This window comes from Takifugu flavidus, chromosome 16, assembly GCF_003711565.1.
Source record: "Takifugu flavidus isolate HTHZ2018 chromosome 16, ASM371156v2, whole genome shotgun sequence".
Lineage (NCBI taxonomy): Eukaryota > Metazoa > Chordata > Actinopteri > Tetraodontiformes > Tetraodontidae > Takifugu > Takifugu flavidus.
Window position 1 is genome coordinate 7,066,794 of NC_079535.1, and position 26,010 is coordinate 7,092,803.

Here is a 26,010-nt window from a genome sequence, read left to right on the forward strand (position 1 = left end):
TTGGTTGTGATTTGTGAAGTTTTATTATTGTGTGCTGCACACAGTCCATGTTCAACAGTTTGGTTTTGATTTGGTTGGATGCCATAAAGTAAATTAAAATCAAACCAACACCTGAACGTACGAAGCTGCAAAGCAACCAGATTATATGGAAGTGTCATCATTTTTTTAAAAAGACGCAATTTTCTACTACTAATTAATAGAACGTTCCGTTTGAATGTGTCTATGTGTCTCTCTGTATGGGGGGGGGGTCTGCTCAAAACGCATTTTGTTTTGTTTACTCGCTGAATTTGGAAGTCTTTTGTTCATGCTGCGATATCTACGCCAACAGCGACACCGTGCGGCGGAAAGTCGGAACTAACCTCGCTCCCTGCATTAAATTAGGCAGCGAGTTCAAATCTTGCTCAGGGACACTCGGGCGACGTGGACATGCGTTTTTATAAGTGGGAGGCCATTCCCACCCACATTTTAACGGAGGATATGTGCAGATGTTGCAAATGCATTCATGATGAATCGAGCATTGCATACACTAACAACCCAGTTGTCCTACGTTAAACATCCTCTTTATCTCTCGAAAGGGGCATCGGATGGGGCGTTTTATGCGGATCACAGGCTGTATAATCACAAAAGGCTGTCCGTAGTTAATAATTAGGATGGATGCTGGAGCTGACCCGCCGCTCTATAACGCATACAAGGCGAGCCCGTGCGGGGCTGTCCAAGAAACCCCATCGACGAGACAAAACTCGAGGCGTGAACGTGGCAGCCATTTTACATCATCAAGAGTGAATGACTGGAGCCGGATCAGTGCCGGGAGTTTTACACTTTTCCTGTCTTTTTAAAATCACATTTATCTTCCTTAATTACCAACACCATACACGTTGGTGAGCCAGCGGCAGGTAGGGCGAATGCTATCGATCGGTCACGTCATTGTTGCCTCCTTGAGTAAAAAGTCTGAGTCGTGTGCTGCTGTTCTAAACAATGTGGAAACTGGTGGTGGTTGGGAGCGAGTTCCCCAGACCGGCTTTTTGAAAATGGACTCTTCCTATATGGCGGCACGTTGACAAACCACGCATTTAGCAGGCTAGACCTCTAGCTTTCAAGGCCTGGTTGTAGTTGACTTAATTTCGTAGCCGTGCTTCAGTAATAAGTAATGCTCGTGTCGGCAAATGACTAACAATGGCCTCAATGTAATTCCCTTCGAATTAGCAATGCTAGCCCGAGCTAACCTATTTTGACAGATCGTGGAATTGACATGTTCATTGTCATCATATGCTAACCGAGTCAGCTCTTCTAGCAAGAATAATCGACCCGGTGTTGCTACTGCACCGTTTGACAGCCGCACTCCCATCAAACCTCCAAATAAGAGGTGCACACGTAGGAATGGTGTACGGTCTGTTATGTTATTGTCTTTTAGGTTCACCGTTAGCACGATAGCTATAACATTAGCTGCGCAAGCTAGCCTGCTAGCTAGCCTCAACGTGTGCGAGTCAGTCCCTCCCAGCTTAGATCTAACCTTATCCTTAACCTCAGACACGAAAATATACCCGAGGGTACGTGACTTTGTGTGCAAGATCTTCGTTTAATCCCCCCCCACCTCATTTATTCATGTAAGAAATTAAGTGCCCAAGCACTAAAAACGCAGGAGAACTTATTTAACCACAGAAAACACGTGCTTTCCAATATAAGCTTGATTAGCAGGCATTGCTGGATACAATTTGCTGCATTGTAATTTAAGACGGCGACGACAACCGAGTTAACTTTAAGCAAAACGCTCGTCGTTTTGCCAAATTCAACAGTATGAAGGGAGGTTTTTTTTAATGATATAGATTTATGCTTTGGAAGTTGGTCCCACGGTTTCTTTGGATTCGCGCATGTTAAGATTAGATCGATGGTTCGTTGGACTTTCCACGTTCCTCTCACGATAATAGCTGTCAAAGTGTCAAGAAAGAACTGCTAATGGGTCCGCTAACGGGGTCAGCCACCGGAAACCGGGAGTCACTCCATTGGAACACGTGTTTCAACTATCTAGCTTGTGCTGAAGTCAGCAATGGGAAAGTAAGCTAACGTGTAATTTAGAGAGCAGTGCAGACCAGGGTTCCTGTCCAGCTATGTCAGAAGGCCGTGAGAGCGGTGCTGTAAGGTGAACTTAGTGCACTAACCTGGAGCAAGGAAGAGCAAACCGACACACCTTTGTAAAGCCAGTATGTTTGTGTGCTTTAACACTTGATGTCATTTATGTGGGCAATTCCTTTTCTTTCTTTTTTTTTGCATCGCTAACGCTAAATGACCGAAATCCACATTTTCCCGTTGATGCACGTTTCCATGAGAAGTCTGAGACGTTCCACTCTTGTGAACAAATCCCAGGTCTTCCCCTTGATCCGAGATTAATTTGGCTCATTGCATTTGCACAGATTTCTGGAGACATGGCCACAGAACATATTAATGGAAATGGTCCAGAAGACCCAATGGACACCTCTGCTGCAGTTACCCATTCTGAACACTTCCAGACTTTATTAGAAGCTGGTTTACCACAGAAAGTTGCTGAAAAACTAGATGAAATTTACATAGCAGGTAAGGCACAGTGAATATACTTGCATATTGAAATATGCAATTTTCTCTGTTTATCAATTTCTTGCATGTATTGTCACATTATCACCTTTTTGGAATGGGGGAATATAAGCAACTTTTTGTGGTTTCCTACCAAAATGGGTACTGCAGTGTGAAATATGTATCATAGAATATGACCCCACACAAGTGTATAAATGTAACCGTGATGGTCTGATCTTTGCCGTCCCATTTTCACCCTGAGTATTTATGACGTTCATCTCAGAGCTGTTGGAGTAGACACACCAGCCACACCACCTGCTGCTTGGTTAGAAGACCACTAAATAATACGGAAGAAGCACCAGAGACACAATCGGGGTCATTTTAGGACGTTCAGTCACACCTCGGAAAATCGCGGCCTGGCCTTTTCAACCAGATGGGGCGAGACTAGAAACAATGAGGGCAGCTGTCTGGTGCGGGGCAGTCTGGGACAGGTGATGGCCCTTCCACAGAGGAGACTGTAGATCAGCTCATTGAAATCTCCCACAGTGTAGACGGGGGTACAGGCATATCGAGTTGCACTGCCACATCTGTTGTGATTAGTTCTGCAACACTGTGCTGGTTGGGGAGCAAAGTGCTCTTTGACCACGGAATACAGTTCAATTAGGTCAGGGCTGCAAGCAGCTTCCCCCCTTTCACAGAAATAACTCTAATTTATTGGCCTCACGCAATTTGAAAGATTTCAGGCGAGGCGGCACAATGGCTGCTATTATAATCTCAGCCGTGGTTGTGATGATGATGTCGAGCATGTTTAATCCCGTAACTCAGCAGTTGTGCTCTGTCGCCCGCCTTCAGGTCTGGTGTCACACAGTGACTTAGATGATCGAGCCATCGAGGCGCTGAAAGAGTTCAACGAGGAGGGCGCTCTGCAAGTTCTTTTGCAATTTAAGGACAGTGACCTCTCACATGTTCAGGTGCGTCCGCGCCACCACCGCCGCCGCCTTCACAACGACGTGGATTAAAGAGCACTTGACTTCCACGTGGAGTCTGCATGAACTTAATTTGACGTTTGTCTCTTTTGGAACCATGTGCAGCACTTTTGCACGCCAGAACCACATCATGTTTTAATCATTGTTTCATACTGCTGCGCTATTTTCTGCCTTTAGAACAAAAGTGCCTTTCTTTGTGGTGTGATGAAGACATACAGGCAGAGAGAGAAACAAGGGACCAAAGTGTCAGACACTAGTAAAGGACCAGATGAAGCCAAAATCAAAGTAAGAAACGTACATCTGAGGGCACCATTTGTTTCATTTCCAAAGCGACGACGCCGTCTGATAGAAATGAGGTCATTTTTTTGGTTGTACGGTGTCCAATCACAGGCTTTGCTGGAGAGGACTGGCTACACACTTGATGTGACAACGGGCCAGAGGAAGTATGGCGGTCCCCCACCTGAAGCTGTTCATTCAGGGGCTCAGCCAACCATCGGTACAGAGGTAAAGACGAGCAGTTCCGAGCAGGTGTTGAGGATTTAGACATCCGCGTGATGACACTCTTACCACTGTAGTAACTCTTGTTACTTTGATAGTTTACCGCTAAGAGCTGATGGAAACGTATTCAACTGACATCCAGCTGGAGTTCTTCTCTCCAGTTGAAATTGAGACGTCTTCATGCTCCCCTCTGTCAGATATTTGTCGGCAAAATACCCAGAGACCTGTTTGAGGATGAGCTGGTTCCGCTCTTTGAGAAAGCCGGGCCCATCTGGGACCTGCGACTGATGATGGATCCACTCAGCGGCCTGAACAGAGGCTACGCCTTTGTCACTTTCTGCACTAAAGAAGCTGCACAGCAGGCGGTGAAATTGGTAGGAGTTTGATCTATCACCAGTCCAAACACAGCACAAGTCCCCCTTTTCTCCGCTCGGCACCCCTCCCAGGGCAACACGTTGTTCCAATCCTTATTTACCCAATAGTAAATAAAGCTTTTCTTCTCCTCCACTTTTCCTCCAGTGCAACAACAATGAAATCCGGCCTGGTAAACACATCGGTGTTTGCATCTCTGTGGCCAATAACAGACTGTTTGTGGGCTCCATCCCCAAGAGTAAAACAAAAGAGCAGATTATCGAGGAGTTCTCAAAAGTCACAGGTGAGTTAGCAGCTGCTCTGGATTTCAGTAGATCCCCCCCCCCCCCCCCCTTTCTGCATTGACCACCTGATCACGGAATCTGTTTGTGTCCAAATGATGACCTCATGACTATACTGGAGTGACTGGTTTCACCATGACAGTTTACCGCTAAGATCTGACCGGACACTAAATGCAACAAGTCGTTGAGCCAGAATCATCTCGTGGTTGGGTTGAGTTAAAAGTGACCTTAAAGGAAATCTGTGACTGACTGGTGTTCTCTGATGTCTCCACAGAGGGTCTAAATGATGTCATATTGTACCTCCAGCCAGTCGACAAAAAGAAGAACCGGGGCTTTTGCTTCTTGGAGTATGAAGATCACAAAACAGCAGCTCAGGCCCGCCGCCGGCTGATGAGCGGCAAGGTCAAGGTCTGGGGGAACCTGGTCACCGTCGAGTGGGCTGATCCCCTCGAGGACCCGGACCCAGAGGTCATGGCCAAGGTCAGAATAGGGCCGAGGGCGACCACCCTGGCTATTTAAGTCTGTATCTGCTTTCCGCCGACCCTGAATTTTCTCTGGCCGTCACCAGGTCAAGGTGTTGTTCGTGAGGAACCTGGCGAGCAGCGTCACGGAGGAATTACTGGAGAAGGCCTTCAGTCAGTTCGGCAAGCTGGAGCGAGTGAAGAAACTCAAAGATTACGCCTTCATCCACTTTGAGGAAAGAGATGGTGCAGTGAAGGTATGGAGAGGGAGAAAAGCCGGTCACTTCTGATGGCCAGTTGCTGGCGCTCTAAAACATGTCATCATCTCCCCCCCCCCCCACCAGGCTCTGGCTGATCTGAATGGCAAAGACCTGGAGGGCGAGCACATTGAAATAGTTTTTGCCAAGCCTCCTGATCAGAAGAGGAAAGAGCGCAAAGCTCAGAGGCAAGCTGCTAAAACACACATGTAAGAGCCGTAACCTTTGACCTTTTAGCCAACACGATCGAACCAGATCCCACGTTCACGTCGAATTTTCCACTCCTCTTTCAGGTATGATGAATACTATTATTACGGCCCCCCTCACATGCCCCCACCCTCGAGAGGCAGAGGCAGGGGAGCGCGCGGGGGCTACGCCTACCCTCCCGATTATTACGGCTATGAAGATTATTACAGTTACTACGGATACGACTACCACAATTACCGCGGCGGCTACGACGACCCCTACTACGTCTACGACGACTTCCAGGGAACTGGGAGAGGACGAGGAGGAAGGGGGGGACTCCGCGGCGCTGCCAGTCAAAACAAGGGCCGAGGCGCCGCACCACCCAGGGGCCGGTTGGGTTTCTCCCAGCGAGGCCCTGGAACGAGCAGCAGAGGCAAGTCAAAACGCAAAGTTTTGCTATTTAAAGGCAGCACATTTAACCGATGGATCACACAGTGTTGATTATTGTTTTTGTTTTTGTTTTTTTTAAAGGTGGACAGCTTTTCTAATCAATCTTTGCTCTCCTTGGCAGCAGGGAAGCGGGGTCGAGGGCGGTCCTGACCTGTCACAGTGGATACTGACTTGATGTGTGGGGTTACACCATAAGCTGCAATGGATGTTAAGGAAAAAAAAAAAAAAAGCAAAAAAAAAAAAGCCCAACAACATGGTCCAATGATATTCCAGCCTTACAGAAGAAGCATCTCCCCTATACGTTTATTCCCACTTATATCTGGAACTCTCGCCCTATATTTAAAAAAAAAAGAAAAAAGAAAAGCAAACAAAAGTTGACTGGAGGATTCTGAATACTCGCCACCGCCCGTTTGCCCCAAACTCTCGTAAGCAAGCCCTCGTATGCAGGGTTTTATGAATTGCCCTTACAATCTCCCCCTTCCCTGTCCCTGAACATGCCATTTTTTAAAAATGATTTTTGAAGAATTTGCACTTTTTAAGTTCTTAGGTTTGAAGTGGCTCAAAGGAGCTTGATGCTATTGTATATTTTTGTGCTAATCGCAATTTTTATTGTTGGAATATCCATGTTAATCTTAATTGTTTGATCTGGATGTTTGACAGAACATTTGCAGGTTTTTAGGGTGTACCCACCTGGCATGAATAAGTCAGGCATTCCAGGAAAGTGGTTCTTTTCAGAACTTGTCTTTTAAAGGGTTGGTTGACTACCTCAGTACAGAGGACTAAACTACCCGGCCTGTACTGTAAATAGGGAAACTATATTGATGAAAGCAGGGCTTGTTTTTTATACAAAATATGCACAAGAGCTGCAGTGTAAAAACAATGTACTTAATGTAATATAGTCATTTCAGCTGCAGCTCTGACACTGCAAACAGTCAAACTGGGCATGCAAAACAATCTCATGTGATGAGTCCGAACAAGCCCTGCCTTTATCCTATTTTGAACTGAATTAGCCGCCTTGCTTCTTCAGAGTATGTAGTTACTGGTTGTATAGTTTTGTTTTTTTTCTTTTCTCGGATAAAACGTTACTTTTGTAAAGGCTTCAACATCACGGGCAACAAACTGCCTTGAATTTGGGAAGAAAAAAAAAAGAAAAAGCCCTGCAGTGTCCCTTTTTTTACCATTGTTTTAATCCAGTGGTTGGTTTTTATATGGTTAAGATGCTTTTTCAACACCTGAATCATGTAAGATGCTACCAGTCAGTCCTGAATCATGTCGAACGATCCCTTCTCGGCTCCTAGAGGCCTCAACCAGGTGGAACTTTACAGCTAAACTTGACAGGTGACTGAATTGCCATATTTAAGCCCACCGGTGAGCTCGTGCGCCCTATGGCGGCCGCCACGCTTCGGCGAGGGATCGTTCCACAGTGGTAGAGGGGATACTGCAGTGAAGGATTTCTGTTTCCGGGTATAGCAAAAAGAAGGAAACTGCTCTTCAATCCCAGTTTTCTATACAGTTAACTCCCTCAGTAAAATCATAACAACCACCTTTTGGAAAAAAAAAATGTTAGCAGTTTTAAACTATTGTTGGTGGCCAACAACATTTTTTGCATTCCTGCAAATAAATTGTTTTATACTGTAAAATGGAGGTGAGTGTAACTTATTTTTGTAATAAAGTTTTTGATTTCTATCCGTGTCCTCCTCTTTGGATAAAAAGCTGAGATGGAGACGGGCTGGAGGCGGTTTTATTGTAATAATCAAAACAACCATTGGGTAAACAATTCCAGATATTGTGCAGAAATTAATGGTAACCAGTAGCTGCAAGAACCACAAAAATAAACCAAAAAGGTTGATGTACAGCTTCAGTAAAAACACGTGCATCTCAAACACATCATTACAAAATATTTTATAAATTTAAAATATTTAAGACCGTCCAAAGAAAACAGCAGCAGCCATAAATGAACATGGAAAAGAAAATAGATGAAATGAACTTGATGGTTTAGTCACTATACCAGTGGAAGCTTGGACTGTCTCAAGGCACTTGAACTCATAGACAATGTTTAAGTCATTCTTAAAAGCAATAAAACTTGAAGTAACTTTAAGAATCTACATTTGTGTATATAAAATTGTCCAATAATCACAATATTATTAAACCTAAACTACAAATTTTACAGTGTTTTGCATGAAGACAAACTTGACAGAACTATTCAAACCCAGGTAACATGACTGTTCAGAAAACCTTCTGACCATAGTGCAGCTGTAGAATAGATGTTCTTAAGCTTCAATAACGTCTTGACAAAATAGCCTTTTTTTATCCTCCAAATCAAATCTCGTCCTCAAAAATTTTAGTGAACAAAGTTAACAAATATTGGCTTCTAATTTTGAGAGCATCAGTCTTTAAAAAAAGTTGGGAAGAGACAACATTCCTGTGTTACTAATACTCTCAAATCTTTATTACATTTACTGTGTAAAAAAAAAAATCATAGCTGACAATTCATAATCTCAAGTCAACTGGCCAATGCATGAGTAGAGATTTTAGAATCTATAATAAAAAGTGCAATTGACCTGAAATGATCAATAATTGCTCTATCCCTGTTTGGTTTTGGTATTAAGGTAATTATACCTTGCTTCGTTGTTACAAGTGTGTTGCCATACACAAGAGCAATTCTCTAATATCATCTCAGAACTGACAGAAGTCAGTTCTAAGTCCCTCCGGGGCTGGTGATTTACCCAATGCCATTTTCTTTTCAGCTGTATCATCTCTCCTACTTTTAAATCCCATTGATGAATATACATTTTGGTAGAATCTAAATATTTCTTCTAAATTGGTCACCATTGCATTAGAAGCATTCGGAGTACTGATTGCATTTCTCCCCTGTACAAAAGTTCAAAAGTAACTTAACTCACATCTGTGCATCTCAAAGGTCGCGAGTTCAACACCTTGTCGATGCACTTCCGGTTACGAGCGGTCCAATCTGAGGGAAAACCACTTTAATCATCGCATTGTTCTACAGCCGGGCCGCATTTTCTTGGTTATTATTCGGCAATGGGTCATATATAAAAATGAAATTAGGGGATTGGTTGCCATCCACGGCGCCGCCGCACAGCGGAGGTGACATCACGCCTCTACCCGGACAGAAGCCTCCCTCAGCCGGCAGAGATGCCAGAACACCGCGGCCATTAGCCGGACGTTCCCCGCGTTGGGAGACAGCTGTCGTGGTTTCACCTGTAATCCCGCAGCTGTGAGCCACGCCGTCCGCTCCGATCCTTCACGCAATCCCTCTTTCCTCTTGAAAATACATTTCAAATTTCGCTTGCGCGCTAACGCGAAAAATGACCCATTTCACCCTCCGTAGTGTGGAATCATAACAGCGCAGCTGCTCGGGGAGGCAGCAGTAGCATTAGGGCGTTTTACTTCAGTGGCCTTCGGGCTGTTATTGGGGGTGTCCGTGTTTTACACTAAGATGACCGCGCTTGTTCCCCGCCACGGCGCCTGAAATGGGATGGATCTGGGTGTGTTTTCAGAAAATACGGCGCAGAATGAGGCTCGAACGCTTCAGAGAGCTGGGGAGACAGTATCCAGTCTTCTGCTTTCTCCTGCTGGTCCTGCTGCTCTCCACCGTGCTTTTAAACAGGTCCCCCCCACACACACACATACACACACACACACATACACACAATGTGCCTGCCTGAGTTTTTAAATTGTCTTACAGCATATTTATTTCCACAGATATATCCACATCATAATGGTGTTTTGGTCCTTCCTGGCTGGAGTGGTCACCTTCTACTGCTCTCTGGGTCCCGAGTCTCTGCTTCCAAACATCTTTGTCTCCATCAAACCAAAGCCGAAGGTAGGTGTGGTGCTGCTGAATGCATTTGCAACAATGGCGATATATCTAAAAGCTCAGGGTAACTTATTTCCTTTGCCCTGTAGTCATACCAGCAGGAGCTGTTTCCACTGGGCCACAGCTGTGCCGTCTGTGGAAAGATCAAGTGCAAAAGACACAGGTGAGACTCCTGCTCATCTCAGTATGAGCAGCGCTGCAGGAAGCCCCAGCGTTGTGTCCAGTTGTGTCCAAATGTCCAGTTTTCCCACCTATTTACAAAAAGGGAACTTTGTTCAGTATAAGTGATACACCGGCTGAGAAAAACCTTCCCTTTTAATATTCATTTTACTACCATTTCCTTGCAGAGTTGAAACCTTTCTGTGTCTATAATGTAAATTCACACAATGTATCCCTTTATTTACAGGTGGTAGTTTAGTATTTATACACAGTTCTTCCGAATTCCTAATCTGCAACAGCTTCTCTGTCAACTGATCTTTGTTTTGTTTTTTATCATACTTTTTTCTCCTTACTCTTTTTAAGTGCCCTCCATTTAAAGGAGGAGAGAGACAAGTGTATATACTGCATCAGCATATTCTTTGTGAATTAAACACTGTAATATCTTAAATGTTTCAAATTGAAAGGGTTTAAAATAAAAAAGCCTCATAGATCTGCTCTGTTTGATTCAACATATGCTCCCTCTCCTACTAACACATGGGTAGTTGTTATAGAACAGGGATGGGCAAATCCAGTCCTCGAGGGCCGTATCCAAGCCAGACGTTCTGTCCTACAGGTAAACACTCACCTGGGCTTCCATTTACCTTGGTGAAAGCGTTTCCTGCCTGGTAGGATGTAAATCCCGGCTTGAATGCAACCCTCCACGAATGGATTTGACCTCCTCTGATGGGCAAGTCCAATCCATGAAGGCTGGAATCCAGCCAGGTTTTGCATCCTACCAGGGAGAAACCGCTTTCACCAGGTAAACAGAACCCCAGGTGAGTGTTTACCTGTAGGACAGAAAGTCTGGCTTGGATACGGCCCTCGAGGACTAGATTTGCCCATCCCTGTTATAGAATAACACAGGTTTCCACAGCGCCACCTAGCGTTTGTATTTGACTCTCTTTCCCCACTTTGTAGACCAACATTACTACTGGAAAAGTACCAACCCTGGCTTGACCTAAAAATCCCTTCTAAAGTGGATGCATCTCTTTCAGAGGTAATATGCACACACCAACACGACAATAACAGCAGTATCATTGATTTTTACTGTGCTCTCCATTTTTCTAAAGATTCTGGAGCTGGTTTTGGAAAATTTTGTGTATCCCTGGTACAGGTAAGCATGCTTTCCTGTATTTTTATTTGGGTAGTGTAGAATAAAGGATGACAGAAGTGTGTTTTTGTTCTCAGAGACATCACCGATGACGAGGCGTTTGTGGATGAACTGAGGGTGACGCTGCGATTCTTTGCTGCTGTTTTAGTCCGCCGAACCCAGAAGGTGATAAGTCAGAATATCTGGGGTCACATTAGATTGTTGTTACATTCTTCTATCTCTGTCTCAGGTGGATGTGGCGTCCCTCATCACTAAAAAGCTTCTTAAAGTTTCCATGAAGCACATTGAAATCATTAGCAAAGCAAGACAAAAAGGTACGGACTCCCTTTTTAAAACGTTTTTGCTTAAAAAAAAAGGAAGCCCAACAAGACTTTCTTTCTATAGTAAAGAACGCAGAGCAGCTCCAACAAGCTGCCCTGGAGGAATATGGCCCCGACCTCCACATCGCCCTGCGCAGTCGCAGAGATGAGCTCCTCTACCTCAGGAAGCTGACCGAGATGCTCTTCCCCCACATTCTGCCCCCGAAGGCTACAGACTGCAGGTAAGGGACTTCTGCTCCTTATGGCTCGCCATCTTTAGCCCTTCCCCCCCTCCTCCCCTCCTCCCCTCCTCCCCTCCTCCCCTCCTCCCCTCCTCCCCTCCTCTGGGAAGAGTTCTGACAGCATTCGTAGATAAGCATCACTCTCATTTCCTGCTGCTTTATCTCCTCACTCCTCTTAGATCTCTTACTCTCCTGATAAGAGAAGTCTTGGCTGGTTCTGTCTTTCTTCCTTCACTGGACTACTTGGCTGATCCTGTGAGTGTAGACGCGTTCAAGTCAACGTTAATCTTCAGATTTCTGACCCCCTAAGTGTGATTGGCTGTTGCTTCTGAGCATCAGGCCGCACCTTGATGGGTAAACTCTGCCCTCTGTACAGGCAGAGTTGTTAGAAATTTGAATTTTATAACTGCACGTATTATTCTTATTGAAGTGCAGTCCTTATGTCCTCTGTGTGTTTGTCTGACTACTCTGCTGAACTTTCAGGACACTGTCAATCATTTACTCTTGATATTCATGGACAACTCGCCTGTAAGTCTATGATAAAACTGCACCTGATGTGCACGTTCCCTCGGGTTTAAACGTATGACTGAAGCGATGTTTGTTCCTCCAGCCTGAAGAAGCGACAGAACCCTCCTCAGCCTTGGTTCCTTTCCTGCAAAAGTACTCTGACACGCGCAGCAAAAAGCCGTCTGTAAGTGTTTTCAGGTTCTGTCCCTGGAGTCCCTCCGTAGCTTCTTTGTAAATCTGCACCCTGTCTTCTTTCTTCAGGTGCTGAAGCTGGAATTGAAGGAAATCAGGGAACAGCAGGACCTTCTGTTCCGTTTCATGAACTTCCTGAAGCAGGAAGGGGCCGTCCACGTGCTTCAGTTCTGCCTGGCAGTCGGTAAGGGCGGCCCAAACATTTGCATTTCTTGAACACAAACCTTGGCTTCATAAAATGCCCCGTATAAATCTGCACGTTCTGAAGTTTAACCACGTTTGTTGCAGCTACGCGACAGCCACTCGGTAGGTTTACATGCACAGATTAATCAAGCTATGCTTAAAACTAGATTTTGGCGCCTCTTTGGAATTTGTTTCTTGTCCCAGTTTACATGCAACAGAGAAAATCGCATAACTGACAGGAAGATATCCCCCTCCTCAACACTAGGTGGCGACATGCGTCTGCTCAGCGGGTTAATAAGTCTTCTGGTTGACTTATGCCATTGCCTAATAAACGACACCCGTTAGGGGGCAGACGGGTATTTGCAGGAAGATGGATAATCGTTCCGGGGTCATACGCCAGCACGCGGGGAGTGCGACAGACACACTTGCGTTGTCTAGTTTCACTCCGATTAAATCATATACATCCCAAAATAAACTGATTTCAATCAACTGTTCCTTTTTTCAAGTGTCCTGTAAATGTAGAGTGTGAACCCATGATGGAGAAGCTGTTAATTATCAATAAAGAAACGGGCGCCCCGTGTGACCTTTGTCTTCCCAGAGGAGTTCAACGATCGGATCCTGTGCCCGGAGCTGTCCGACTCCCAGAAGATGATGCTCCACGAAGAACTGAGGAAGATCTATGAGACCTACTGCTTGGACGAGAGCATCGACAAGATCCGCTTCGATCCTTTCATAGTGGAAGAAATCCGCAACAGTACGCGGCAGGCGCCTTCTCTGCCTTTGCTGCGTGTGCTTGAAGAGGCTGATTCTTGCTTGACTTTGCAGTTGCGGAGGGGCCGTATCCACAGGTGGTGAGGCTGCAGACCATGAGGTGTTTGTTCGAGGCCTACGAGCACGTCCTCTCCCTCCTGGAGAATGTTTTTGCGCCCATGTTTTGTCACAGCGACGAGGTCAGTTTGCCTCTCTTAGATGTGAGCCGTGATGTGATCTAGTGAGTGATTTAAGACAAAAAGACCCATGCAGCGCCGTCCGTCTGTCTTCTGTACGTGCCTGCCTCTGGTTTCTGTTCCTGCTGCGTTTGCATTCATTTATTCTGTGTTTTTACAGTACTTCCGCCAGCTTCTCCGAGGGGCAGAGTCCCCCGCCAGGAGCTCCAGGATGAGCAGGTAGGTTCTGTGCCAAATAAAAGCTGCATTGATCCATTAATATTGAATGCTGGGGCCAAAATTTGATAATGTAACAATGTTTTTTAATGTTTTTCATGATATAAAGTTCATGTTTGTCTTAATGGAGTTGAGAATAATCTACATTAGCATTAAGACTAGCATTTGTTTCATGAAACCCGGCCTAAAAAAAGTTTGGTTAGGACCGAACTGTGATGTTTTCTGTCACGGGGTGTGGTGCGTCTGTGGCCACGGGGCCCTGCCACTAACTCCTTGTGCATATTGTTCCAGAAATAGCCTCAGTCTGGATGACATTCGGTGAGTATATGGCATCAGTGTACTGATCCAACCGGTGCCTGACTGAGCAGTGCCACTGCACGCCGATTCAAACGCCATCCTTCGCTGACTGGTCTTATGAGGGAACGTGACGCTGCCTTTTTTAAAACGCTCACAGCCCCCGCAATCAGGGCTGTGACGATGGCGTAGCATTCGGATGCTAATTCAGCTCCAGTTGGGGTTTTAATCTGCTGGCGCCGCAGATGCAAATGAGGATTAGACAAGCAATGATAACCAATTTTAAAATTGAAGCGCATGTCTTCATTAATCAAATGTTAATCAAAGGAACAAAGCAACTTTTCGTTGTGCAAGTTTTTCCACGTATAGTTTCTGAGGGTTAGGCATGAGGGGAAACTTCTTAGAAGAAATTGTTTTGAGGTTGAGGTCGAGCAACACAGATATCCGCGCTTCTACTGACAGTCCATTTTGTGACAAGTGACCAACAGCGAGCCTCAGCTCCTTCCATTTAGTCAAACCAGTAACTTCCCTTCCCACTCTGCCCGTGTCTCCACCCTTCCCTTCATCTCTGTCACGCCTCCACCGTGCTGTGTTTGTCCGATTCAATGACCACCATACTGCCCGTCCTGGTATGATCCACGGTTCGCTTCCTCCTCTTGCCTGCGGGGGGGCCATGTGACCCCCATTCTGCCTTTAGTTCCTGCGACTGGAGCCCCGAGTCCCCATCCTCGCTGTTCACCGCCTGTGGCAGCTCTTCACCTGCATCTTTTAGCTCCCTCCATGCCCAGCCCACGCTCACAACTTTCCCATACGGCTCACTATCCCACCGCCACTCATCACCCAAGTAAGTCAGGGTCCATTCACGTGTCACCGCTCACCCAGTGTGATGTCATGCTGTATTCCCTACCCCCCAGTCCAGCCCAGACACCTGCATGATGGGCCCTGATGCATGGATCCCTTTTTTCTGTCCCTCATGTCGTGAGAGCTAAAGCCCCATCTGTTGCATTCACTGGTGTGTTTAATTTGGGGCTCAGCAACATTGCCGTCAGTCATTGATTTATTTCATGTTGCCATGCACCGGTGATGGTGCACCAGTAATGACATCACTCTATTCTGGAATTTTGTTGCTTTTGTACCGGAACAATATCAAAACGTATTAGCTGATATCCCTCGCGCTCAGTCTAATATTTTCCTCCAAAGTAAAAAACATTGTGACGTCACGTACACAAGTACTTCACGGCACATTCTTTCTTACGCCGAAGACCATCGCTTCGTTTGAGCTCAGTGTTGAACCCAGGCATTTCAGTGTGAGATGGCTGTGATGTGACAGTGTGTCTGCTTTTTGCTTCTCCTCCAGCAGTTTTCATACAGATGCTTGGTTATTTCCTCAGCCCCCCTCCTGCTCATTCCCCCGCGGTTCCTGTTTGTCACGTTCCTTTAGAAGTCTTATATGTTCCGTCGCGCATCCACGTCATTGTCCGGCTCTTTGCCCGCAGGAACACGTCGAAGAGGGGCGAGTCCTTCGGGATCAGCCGCATCGGCAGCAAAATCAAAGGAGTGTTCAAGAGCACGACCATGGAGGGTGCGATGCTGCCGTCCTCCGGCCTGGTGGAGGGAGAGGATGACTTGGTGAGAGGGACTGTCGCGCAACCTGTTGAAATCTGAAGCACTCCTCTTAGTCACCACATGGGGGCGTTGCCGCGCAGAGTGACCCTCGATGAGCGTCTCCACACACAGAGGAATAAAACCTTCCATTGGTTCCCAGAATGTTGAACTCAGATGTTCCGTACAGTCAGACAACACTGGGAATATATCCAGAAGCATATGTGGTTCTCAAGTCAGTATTTATTATTCTTAAGGGGAAAAAGTGTATTTTTTTAGCTATTTTTGTCTGAAAAGAATACTTGTACATGCTCATCATCCATGGTGTTCAGCAGAGTTTAGGACTTTTATTTTAAACTGTTGTGAATAAGAATGCTTTAACTTTGGGAGAAAAAAACTAACTCCACTCAAATGTAAGCTGTCTCGCCTGCTATTCAAGGTGGAGGAAGCCATGATGGTGCTGGAGGATGATTCCCCCATGGAGGCAGCATCCAGCCCCACCACTCCACGAAACCTGTTGGCCTGGAACATCACCATCCCATACATCGATTTCTTCGACGACGACGTGAAGCGGGAGAGGATCCCCGTGTTCTGCATCGATGTAGAGCGCAACGACCGGAAAGCAGGTGAGGTGAAGGACCCGACCTGCTGCCATCAGAGGCAGGAAGAGGTTCTTCTGCTTCGCTGCCTGATGGTTTTACATAATACTGTAGGAGTGGTAATGATTGGCAGACATCTCTGGGAATATTTGGACAGACGAGAAACAGATGGAAAAGCGTAAACATGCCAGAGTTGTTGAAATGAACCTGAATACGCGTCGTCGTCTGTTTCCTTCTCAGCTGTGTTCATTCTAAGCTAATTTAGGTTAGAAAAAACTGACCCCAGACATCAAAAGAAGTGACTCCACGTATAATTAGTCCTGTCCAGGGGTTTTTAACTGGAAGAGCTTTTCCCGTCTTTTCCGTTTCTCCAAACGCTCCTCCCAGCAACAGAATACATATTTCCTCTCCCTTGTTTTGCTCCATGAGTTACCGATACCAAACTGTTTCCTGCTTCTTTCTGAAAACGCGCAATTATTTCAGTAATGGAAAAAGAACTTCAGGAGATGGGACTGGTTTAATGCCAGCAAGTGAGAACTCACAAATGTGTCCCTGGTGATATTCTGGAGCTAAGCAGATACTTTGGGGAGGATTCAAAAACATATAAATCTGAATAAAGGAGTAAACTCTGCTGGAGTGCTGCAGCGTTTCAACGTGTCTCTTACGTAAAGTGAAAACGGGCTGCAAATACGTCTCACTGATGCCGTTAATTTGAGACGAACTATTGCTTTTGTGTGTCTGCAGTGGGGCACGAGACCGAGCACTGGTCGGTCTACAGGAGGTACCTGGAGTTCTATGTCCTCGAGTCAAAGCTGACAGAGTTTCATGGTAAGTTCTCTACGTCAGCAGTTTTTTAAATTTCCGTTTTTAAAATCCCAGTTCACACAGAAGGGAGCAACATCCGGACTCACCAGCAGAACATTACCTCCATACGTCATGCCGTTTTTATGGCTTATATAGGAGTCACACAATGTGTGTGTGTGGTGGGGGTGTGTGTAGGGGCCAGTGAATTATTTTCTCAGGGCCTTTTTTTTCCTCATCCTATCACCCTCTGCAGGCTCGTTTCCAGACACGCAGCTGCCATCAAAGAGAATCATTGGCCCCAAGAATTACGAGTTCCTGACGTCGAAGCGCGAGGAGTTCCAGGAGTATCTTCAGGTAGGGCTCCTTGGTACAGTCTCGAATGTGGCGCATTTATTCTCAGAGGACGGAGGGACCGCTTCCATAAAATTGCCAATTGTTAAAGGAATTTTGTTCAGGAGGGGTCGCAAAAGACTCTGACAAATTCTATCCATTTGGTAATTATGAGGCGGAACATGGAAAACAAAGGGCAGCTCGGGAGTTGTTCAAGGCCACTTGTTTGAGTCAAGACATGCTGAAATGCATTTCCTCTCCAGAAACTTCTGCAGCACCCGGAGCTGAGCAACAGCCAGCTGCTGGCCGACTTTCTGTCCCCCAACAGCACCGAGTCTCAGTTCCTGGACAGGATGCTGCCTGACGTGAACCTGGGTACAGTAAGAGTGTGTCGGATTGATGTGATGGATTGGGTCGGGGGCGGCCAAACCTCTCCAGCGGGGTGCAGAGATGTTTGCGCAGCCCGACCTTGGGTTTGAGTGAAAAGATGGTGATGGTGAGTTGTTGGGAAGCAATAAATCAATGAGATAAAATATTTATGTTTTGCAGGGAAAATCATTAAATCGGTGCCCAGCAAACTGATAAAAGAGGTGAGTCATGCACTGCTGGGGTGTGTGTGCATGCAGGGCCTTGTGGGTGGTGTCTTAGCAACAGTGCAATGTTTTATTAGCGTTTCCAAGTAATGCTTTTCCTTCATCAGAAAGGGCAACATCTGGAGCCTTTCATCCAGTCATTCTTCAACTCCTGCGAATCCCCCAAACCCAAGCCCAGCCGCCCTGAGCTCACCATCCTCAGCCCTACCTCGGAAAATGACAAAAAGGTTAGGGGTTCTTTCTCATGGTCATCAGACTCTCCGGGGCTTTTCCTCCGCTGCCTGGCTTCCCATCAGAAGCTCAAAATTTAGTTTGGCATTTATTTACGCTGGAGGGCGGCCAGTCATGCTTTCCAGGTCAAAGAAGAAAATGAGTGATCTGATGACTGTTTTCTTTCAAAAGAGTTCCAGTGAAATGATCTGCATTTTATTTTAAATTTTTAAATTGTGAAACGGCGAAAAAGCCGTTTCGCAAATTTGTTCCGGCAGCGCGAACAGCGCCCCCTAACGGCACCACTGCGGACTTTAAATACAGACTTTACGTTTCCTACAGCAACAGAAACGTATCTGCAAGGTTTATTCAGCCTTCTGTTTCTTTTAACTTGATTATTGACGTCTGCACGACACTTTCTACTTAACACTAATAATTCTGGTTTAATTAAAAAGTATTAAGCAAATTATACACAATTATACACAGTACATAACGTACGCAGAACATAAACCAGTTTTTGCTGTGCGCACTCACTGCTTTATCACTCTTTTAAAACTGATGTCTTCAAGTATTACTCACACATCTGCAGGGACCTTAGATGCACTCGACCTGAATCACCGTCCCACAGTCCCTGACAGTGATAAATGGAACGAGCAGCTAGGCTCTCTATCTGTTCCTGGATAAGTCCCATCCGTGTCAAAGGTCTCGGTAATTAAATCAGTAAGTCCTCACCCAGGCGGGACTCATCAGGCTCGTGTTGTGTAACAGGACATCCTGTTGCCAGTAAAACTTAGGTGTAAAACGAGGTTTGTGGCATGGTTCTTCGCACACAGATCTCATCTGGCCGGAACCTTTCTGGGAAGTAAAAGGACTTTAAAAGGAGTCACCTTATGGGCTTCAGGACATCTGTTCCACACAGGGGGGTCGACTTTCTGTCCTGCATTTACAAAAACCATTTAAACTCTCTGCACGAGACATAAACTCCACTCATTCGCAATAACCCGAGTGTGTTTTTAAACCATCAAATATGAGAAGAAAATGACACGGTGCTCCGTCCTTGTCTCCCAGCTCTTCAATGAGCTCTTCAAAAACAACGCCAACCGGTCAGAAATGGCCGAGAAGAGACACAACCAGAATTACTTCATGGAAATGGCCACAGTGGACGGGGTGTACGACTACTTGATGTATGTGGGTAAGTCCCGCCCACTGCTTATGCACTATTCTACTCACCACCGGTAGATGTTCTCTTTCTTATTCAGTGTCCTGTGATGCTAAAACCACTGCAGTCAAGAATCAGTCTGACATTTATTCAGAATTTAAGATTGATTGATTTATTTTTTTAACACAGAAGAACTTCCTCACTGAATCCATACCGCGCCCCAGCTCTTGTTTGTCCTAACCCATTTAAACAGGGAGTATCTTTTAATCCCATCATTCCACTGCTGGCAGAGACCTTGAATGCGTGGTGGAAACAGGCAGGGAATAAGAAAGTCTCCAGACATTTTTACTGCGCATTTGAGTTACATGTGGCTGTAAAATGAACTTGTAAAATACATTCTTTAAGCGTGCATACGTTTTTATGAAATCACTGAAGCTCTTCATGTCCTCAGGCTCGTTTCCTGTATTTTTCCCACTCCCTCCAGGACTCTGTTTTTTTTCCCCCAATGGATCCCCGTCATCGTGATCACTTCTCCAGATCCATTACATATATAATGACTCTTTCCCCCTCTCGCTGTCTGCAGCCAGAGTCGTCTTCCACATCCCTGACTGGCTGCACCACCTGTTGATGACGGGCAGGATCCTGTTCAAAAACACCCTGGAAGCCTACACAGACCACTGCCTGCACTACAAACTCAACCAGGTGGTGCAGGAGCACCGGCTGGTGTCCCTCATCACCCTGCTCAGAGGTAAAAAGAAAAGCGTTAGGAAATAAAGAACGCTGCCTCTGAAATGGCCACGGAAACGATCGTCGCTCTGCATCTTTATGCCCCCAGACAACGTCTTCTGTGAGAGCAGTCCGCCGCGTTCGCTCGAAGAGAAGCAGATGAGGGCGAAGAGGACGTTTGAGGAGATGATGTCTTACATTCCAGGTATACAAGTCTGCTGTTCCTACCCCAGATTACTGTCCGCCTCCCACCCGAGAATCAAGCCGCGCAGCGCACGTCAGCGGGAGATTTCTATAGCCATTTATCTTTCAGACTTCCTGGGGAAATGTATGGGAGAAGAGGCCAAGTATGAAGGAATACGTCTCCTCTTTGATGGATTGCAGCAGCCGATTCTGAACAAACAGGTACGAAGGTACAAGGACAAACTCGCGGATGTTTGTTCACCTCTGACCCCCTGCTGGGAAAGGGAGGACAAAGATACTAAACAGCACTTTGCTTTTTTGTTCTCCCTCCTCTCACGCAGTTGACGTATGTGCTGTTGGACATCGCCATTCAAGAGCTTTTCCCCGAGCTGAACAGGGTAACACTGACGCCCTCTGCGTTTCCATTGGGCTAAAATGAAGGATTAGATCTATTTTTTTTTGCGTAACAATGGTAGGAAATGGACAGGGATTGTGCATCTTTACGCCTGCTTCTTCCACCCTTCACCCGACGTTCCTGTGTAGTTATTTTTAGCTTATCGTTCTGAACCTTATGAACTTAAATAGCGCAAGGATTCATTCGAGGGAAACCAGGTGGATGATTGTTAGAGCGCATAAGGCTTTTGTTGTTCTTCTTCAGGGGCAGAAGGAGGCTGCCGCTGCCGTGGCTCCGTGGATGTGAAACAGCCCATTACAGCAGCCTGAAGTGTTGCTCTGTGATTAAAGCCTAGCTAACACCTGTGCTTCTCTTGTTTCGTGCCAACCACTTTTTAAAATGTGTACATAAATGATTGGCAACTGGATTCATTCTGTAACAAATATATGTATAAAACATTTGCAGTGTGTTTGTGGTAATTCAGTGCAAACCTTCCTAATATATACACACACACACATATATGGAAATTCAATTTGAGCTTTAGAAAGTGTCTCTAACACCAGCCTGCCCTCTAGTTCTGAAGGTATGTGGGCATCTGTCCATGTTCTGGAGGAGGTTTCAGTTTTATCAGTCTTGGACGAGCTTTAGAGGATCAGAGACAGACATAAGAGCGGCAGCAGCAGCAGCACGCCGAGGCTGTGGGCTGCAGAGGAGGCCGAGCCCCTGACTGTGATCCGGCCCTCCACTGCTGGATATACGCGCTTCTGCTGCGAGATATATTTAGAGAACACAGAAATGTCCAAGTCACCTGAAAGAGGAGTCAGAGCGTAAGAATCTTGGCGTTTTCCAGGATACGCTGCTGAAAGTGATGCTGTTCTATAAAGACTTGGCATCACTTTAGGCTGATATCCCCTTGTGTTTGTGTCTTTTTGACCTCGGCCCTCTTGAAGTCAGTGTCATTAATTATTATTTTAGGCAAATCTGTACTTCCAGGGTGTAAATGCCAAGATTTAAACCATCTTCACTGATTTCAAACAAAACACTGTTTGAAATTCCCAAATCGATCCTGGAATGACCCTATTGTCCTTCAAACGTCTCTTTTCTGCTCTCGATAAAATCTCCCGCGATTTACTTCTCCAAAGTGCGTCCGTTTCATTAAAGACACAACTTAGAGCAATTAACCATCCTGGTTTTTACTTCCCATCTACAGGAACTACAATCTAAAACTGGCTTGCACAGGCAACTCCCACATGGTTATTTTTTGTGGTGGGTCATGCTGACAGCTTTTCGGAGCAGCACAGGCTGACATAACTGCGCGGTTATTGACCAGAGATGGCTGCACTGATGGAGCTTGAGTTTAGAGAGCAAATTACAGGAGCAGCATCTGAAACGTGAATCCTGAATAAACAACCCCCAGTCTGAGTTTTTCTCTGCTGCTTCTTCTCTTCCTTCCTTCCTTATTCATTATTGTTGCTTCTCTCTTTTCCAAAGGCTGACTTTTCAATTGTTTTCTTTATTTTTTTTTTGATGACCCTTGAACCTGATCCAGACAAAAAGCTCTGTCTGGGTGACACATCCTTTCTGTTAACAGATGTGTTGGGGTCAGGGGTGAGTTTCTCTATGAATATGCCCTAATCCTCACATGCTTATGTGACATTTGCAGCTGGAGTGAATCTGGAGGTGAAATGTTTGTGTGGTTTTTATGTTGAGGTATGGCTCCATTTATGAAAACTGCAGGCAATAGAGCAAAAATCAAATTATAAGTGATCATTTTTTTCTATATTTTTATATTTAATAATGTTAAAAGTCCCTAAAAATGCTCAGATAAATAAATAATTGAATGTGACGTTATTTTGCTGTGCTGTAATGTGAATGAGGGCCAGCTCTGACTTCATAGGAAATTTCAAAATAAGTCAAACTGATTGATTTGCTCCTGGCTGTTGCTCCTGATTCTATCGTCATGACAATGAGCATTAACTCTGGAGTTATTTCAGACCATTAGATTAGAATTTGTTAAACACCACTGCTCACCTGTGTTATGCTTCAGTAACTCCTCCTTGATCATGCTGAAACCGTCACCACCGTCCACCAGATATGACGGCATGGTCACCTTGTACGTCCTCTCCGGGTCTATGGGCTCATATTTGGGTACGCGGCACTCAGTGCAAAGTGCCGACAGAGACGTGACGCGTTGGTTCACTGGTTTGGACAGGTCGTACTTGACATGGAAGCCTGCAAAAGTCCAAAAATAAAATAACCAAGGTTTTTTCTATGTAGATGATAATGTAATGCTGGTTATAGGCTCGGCCAAGTCTTTCTTTATGTAACTCTAAGCTAACTGGTTGCAAATGTATTGGCAATTAAGCTAAAGAGTGTTACTGTGGAAGACCCAAGAATAAAAGGAAAAACTTGGCAGGATGAAGAGGGAGCCAGAAAACAGACCTGAGACTTGCAGAAACTCTCCTGACATGCTTCCAAATCTGTGGACGGCATGTTCGAACGCCTTCTTCACCGTTGACCCTTTTATCTGCACCAAGTCAACAGTCCCTCCGAACGGCAAGACAGTGAGGATGTCCTCCATAGTTATGGAGCCTAAAGATAATGGCAAATACCACGATGACGAGAAGCAGGGACTTGTCTTGCAGTCGTGGACAAACATTTACCGTTCTTGTAGCGCTCATCGATGGGAGCCCGTATGGCTCCGCTGTTCAGCATACAAAGGCTCACGTGGTTCCACTGCAGCTCGCTGGAGAATTTGATGTTGTGGTCGATCTGCAACAAGGAAAACAGTGAACCTGACCTTGGCAGGTTAATGGCTACCCTAGTTTTCCCAGCTAAACCATCTGAAGAGCAAGGTTTTCTGACTACGGTAAAGGATGAACTCTGATTGTCGTTACCATGCCATCGCAGATCAGGTTGCCGAGGTTACACTCCCGAAATCGGCACTCTTCAAACGTGCCGTTGAGATAAACTAAGGTTTGCCCGACATACTGTGAGGAGTACTGAGCCAGGTCTTTCTTCCACCTGTTGACCTCAGCCAGGATGTCCGGATCTGAGAGTCAGAATGAGGGTTATGAAAACACAAGAAGAACTCGTGATTACACTGTTGATGAATTGAGCGGAGCAGATGGGCCCACCCTGAGGGACGCTGCTGTCCAGTAGGATTGGGTTTCCTGCAGCCTTGATTACTTTTCCAGCATCGTCAAATGTGACCCTCAAGTAACCGAGGTATTTTCCAAAGGCAAAAGCTTGGACCACCGGGACGTTTCTCCCATCATCAGACCTCACTATAAAAGGATAAGGACCTACAGGCACTTCAGTGGACGGGGCTTTTCCTGCAGAGACACATGTGCCTGTGTAGTGCTGCCGAGCATTTCATCTTATCTAAAATTCAGCTTTTGACTTCCATCTGACAGGTTTTTACACAAATACCAGTATAAAGGAAGGTGTTGGTGTGTCCTCCGATGACGACGTCAACCCCTCTCACTCGCTTGGCGATCTGCTGATCCACATCAAAGCCGGAGTGACCCAAGGCGATGATCTTATCATAACCCAGGGTTTCCAGTTTGTCCACCTGGACCTGGAGCGCCTCCACTTCCTCGTTAAATTTAAGATGTGGGCCTGAAACACGAAAAAAGTAGAAATAAAATCCACCTCTGCCTCAAGGGGAATTAAGGGTTTACCTGGCATAGATAGGAAGGGGGTCTCGGCGGTGGTGTAGCCCACCACGGCCACCTTCTCTGAGCCCACGTTGAGGACCGTGTAGGGCTGGAGGAAACCGCTGAGCTTTGCAGCCAGACTCTGGTCAGGTTGGATGTTCGCACTCACCACAGAACAGTTCACATTCTGGAGGAAAGGCAGGAGTCCCTCCACCCCATTATCAAACTCATGGTTCCCTAAAGCCTTAAACACAGAAGAATCAAATCAGACAGATTCTAAACTGAGAAGAGCCTAATAACCCTTAAAAAGACACACAAAGACACTTAAATAGTCGTTTACCATCGCATTATAACCAAGTTTATTCATAAAGTGCGCGGCTTCTGCGCCTTTGTAGTAGTTAAACCAAACCGTCCCCTGAAATTGGTCCCCAGCGTCCAGGAACAAAACGTTCTTTTCCTTTTTGCGGATCTCCGACACTTTGGTGAACCTCCGGGCGACCCCCGCGAAACAGGGACCCCTGGATGAGCACTTTCCCGAGTCCTCGCTGGTCTCCTCGATCCGCGCATGGTTGTCGTTGGTGTGAAGCAGCGTCAGCTCGAAGGTCCAAACTGGCCCCGCCAGTAGAGAGATGCAGACCCAGAGAGCGCACCGGCGCGACCACACGCTCATCTCGACGCTGCGCGTAAAAACGCACTGGGGTCCTGAGGACTGTGTGGAGACGAAGGAGGCGTGGGCTTTTGCTCCGGTGATGCGCGGCGCTATACACTGGGGTCGAATCAAGATTCCATGGAAGTTTTTATGTTAGCAACTTTACACTGGCATAAAAACCGTCCCGGGAAACAACGTTTGGAGCCAGAAGGAGCTCAGCGCGTTCACGCCATTAGAATCATATTCTTGTTGTTGCCTTTAACAGCAACACTAATAAAATAATCACACACTGGGACACTAATATCAAATACAAGGAATCCGTTCTCCCATATGAATAAAACTGTCATAAAATGAGATTATTATTTCAATACGCGAGTCATTATCGCCCAAAATGGAATGTTGATCGCAGTAAAGGGTTTAACTTTGGAGATATATCATTCTTAACTTATAAAAGTGGAAGCTAAAGGTCTAACCAGAGAGATGCATTGGACGGTCCCCGATGAAGCGCTGCTCTCTCCTGATCTGGTTCCTCTCCCTGCAGCACCTCTCAGCGGTGACACGATAAAGCAAGTTATTCAAAAGCTGCGGCAGCCGAAAGATGCCGTTACTCCCCAGGGAGTCGTGTTTGTCCTGAGCTGTACTGCTGCAACAAATCCATCAGAAATAAAACCTTTCACCCCTTATTTTAAAGTTTCACGGGAGTGGCTTTATTTATTTATTTATTTTTCGGTTTAAACTTTAAAGGAGATGCAGCTAAAAATATCTGACCTGTTTGGAAGTCCAGAGAGGGAGAGAGGGAGGTAAAGAGACCACAGAGATGGGCAGATTGACACACGCAACTGAAAAATGACCAAATAATACACAGAACCCAAACGGATCAATGGCGGTGTTGTGGTTGCCCTGGGGAGCTGGCACTGAAATGAATGATGCTTAGCAGTGCTTTCGTGATGCGTTTTGGGGGGGTTCTGGCTCAAAAAATACCCCAAATAGCTGATTCTTCTTTAGCTTCATCACCATCCTCGCATACAGATATTAAA

The 26,010-nt window shown here is 45.8% G+C and overlaps 3 protein-coding genes across 10 annotated transcripts; 2 read left to right on the forward strand and 1 right to left on the reverse strand.

Moving 5' to 3' along the window:
* The first annotated feature begins 727 nt into the window (after positions 1–727).
* Positions 728–7,721, forward strand: LOC130513273 (heterogeneous nuclear ribonucleoprotein Q). Of its 4 annotated transcripts, none has more exons than XM_057011985.1 (12): positions 728–893; positions 2,409–2,568; positions 3,397–3,515; positions 3,708–3,815; positions 3,921–4,034; positions 4,226–4,402; positions 4,548–4,683; positions 4,956–5,161; positions 5,250–5,399; positions 5,487–5,608; positions 5,693–6,018; positions 6,117–7,721. In XM_057011985.1, the coding sequence occupies exons 2-12, from the start codon at positions 2,421–2,423 to the stop codon at positions 6,131–6,133; spliced, it is 1,623 nt and encodes a 540-aa protein (XP_056867965.1). In that variant the 5' UTR covers positions 728–893; positions 2,409–2,420; the 3' UTR covers positions 6,134–7,721. The 4 variants fall into 4 exon arrangements, with proteins under 4 accessions (XP_056867965.1, XP_056867963.1, XP_056867964.1 ...); XM_057011983.1 differs by having other exon boundaries at positions 6,157–7,721; XM_057011984.1 differs by having other exon boundaries at positions 6,160–7,721.
* Positions 7,722–9,087: 1,366 nt separating this feature from the next.
* On the forward strand, positions 9,088–21,125 carry LOC130513270 (sorting nexin-14-like). 5 transcript variants are annotated; one of them, XM_057011977.1, is made up of 30 exons: positions 9,128–9,666; positions 9,762–9,882; positions 9,966–10,039; positions 10,993–11,071; positions 11,145–11,188; positions 11,263–11,350; positions 11,415–11,499; positions 11,570–11,726; positions 11,906–11,981; positions 12,210–12,254; positions 12,337–12,417; positions 12,495–12,609; positions 13,207–13,362; positions 13,434–13,558; positions 13,716–13,774; positions 14,063–14,089; positions 14,763–14,909; positions 15,562–15,694; positions 16,107–16,293; positions 17,011–17,094; positions 17,324–17,424; positions 17,664–17,775; positions 17,950–17,990; positions 18,101–18,220; positions 19,272–19,395; positions 19,946–20,110; positions 20,198–20,293; positions 20,402–20,493; positions 20,613–20,669; positions 20,930–21,125. In XM_057011977.1, the coding sequence occupies exons 1-30, from the start codon at positions 9,530–9,532 to the stop codon at positions 20,969–20,971; spliced, it is 2,970 nt and encodes a 989-aa protein (XP_056867957.1). In that variant the 5' UTR covers positions 9,128–9,529; the 3' UTR covers positions 20,972–21,125. The 5 variants fall into 5 exon arrangements, with proteins under 5 accessions (XP_056867961.1, XP_056867957.1, XP_056867958.1 ...); XM_057011978.1 differs by lacking the exon at positions 14,063–14,089 and having other exon boundaries at positions 9,130–9,666; XM_057011979.1 differs by lacking the exon at positions 14,763–14,909 and having other exon boundaries at positions 9,136–9,666.
* LOC130513272 (snake venom 5'-nucleotidase-like) lies at positions 20,815–25,338 on the reverse strand. Its single transcript, XM_057011982.1, has 9 exons — positions 24,665–25,338; positions 24,349–24,568; positions 24,098–24,286; positions 23,803–24,000; positions 23,563–23,717; positions 23,329–23,437; positions 23,108–23,257; positions 22,697–22,897; positions 20,815–21,473 (listed from the first exon to the last, which is right to left on the reverse strand). The coding sequence occupies exons 1-9, from the start codon at positions 24,992–24,994 to the stop codon at positions 21,310–21,312; spliced, it is 1,716 nt and encodes a 571-aa protein (XP_056867962.1). The 5' UTR covers positions 24,995–25,338; the 3' UTR covers positions 20,815–21,309.
* Positions 25,339–26,010: the final 672 nt, after the last annotated feature.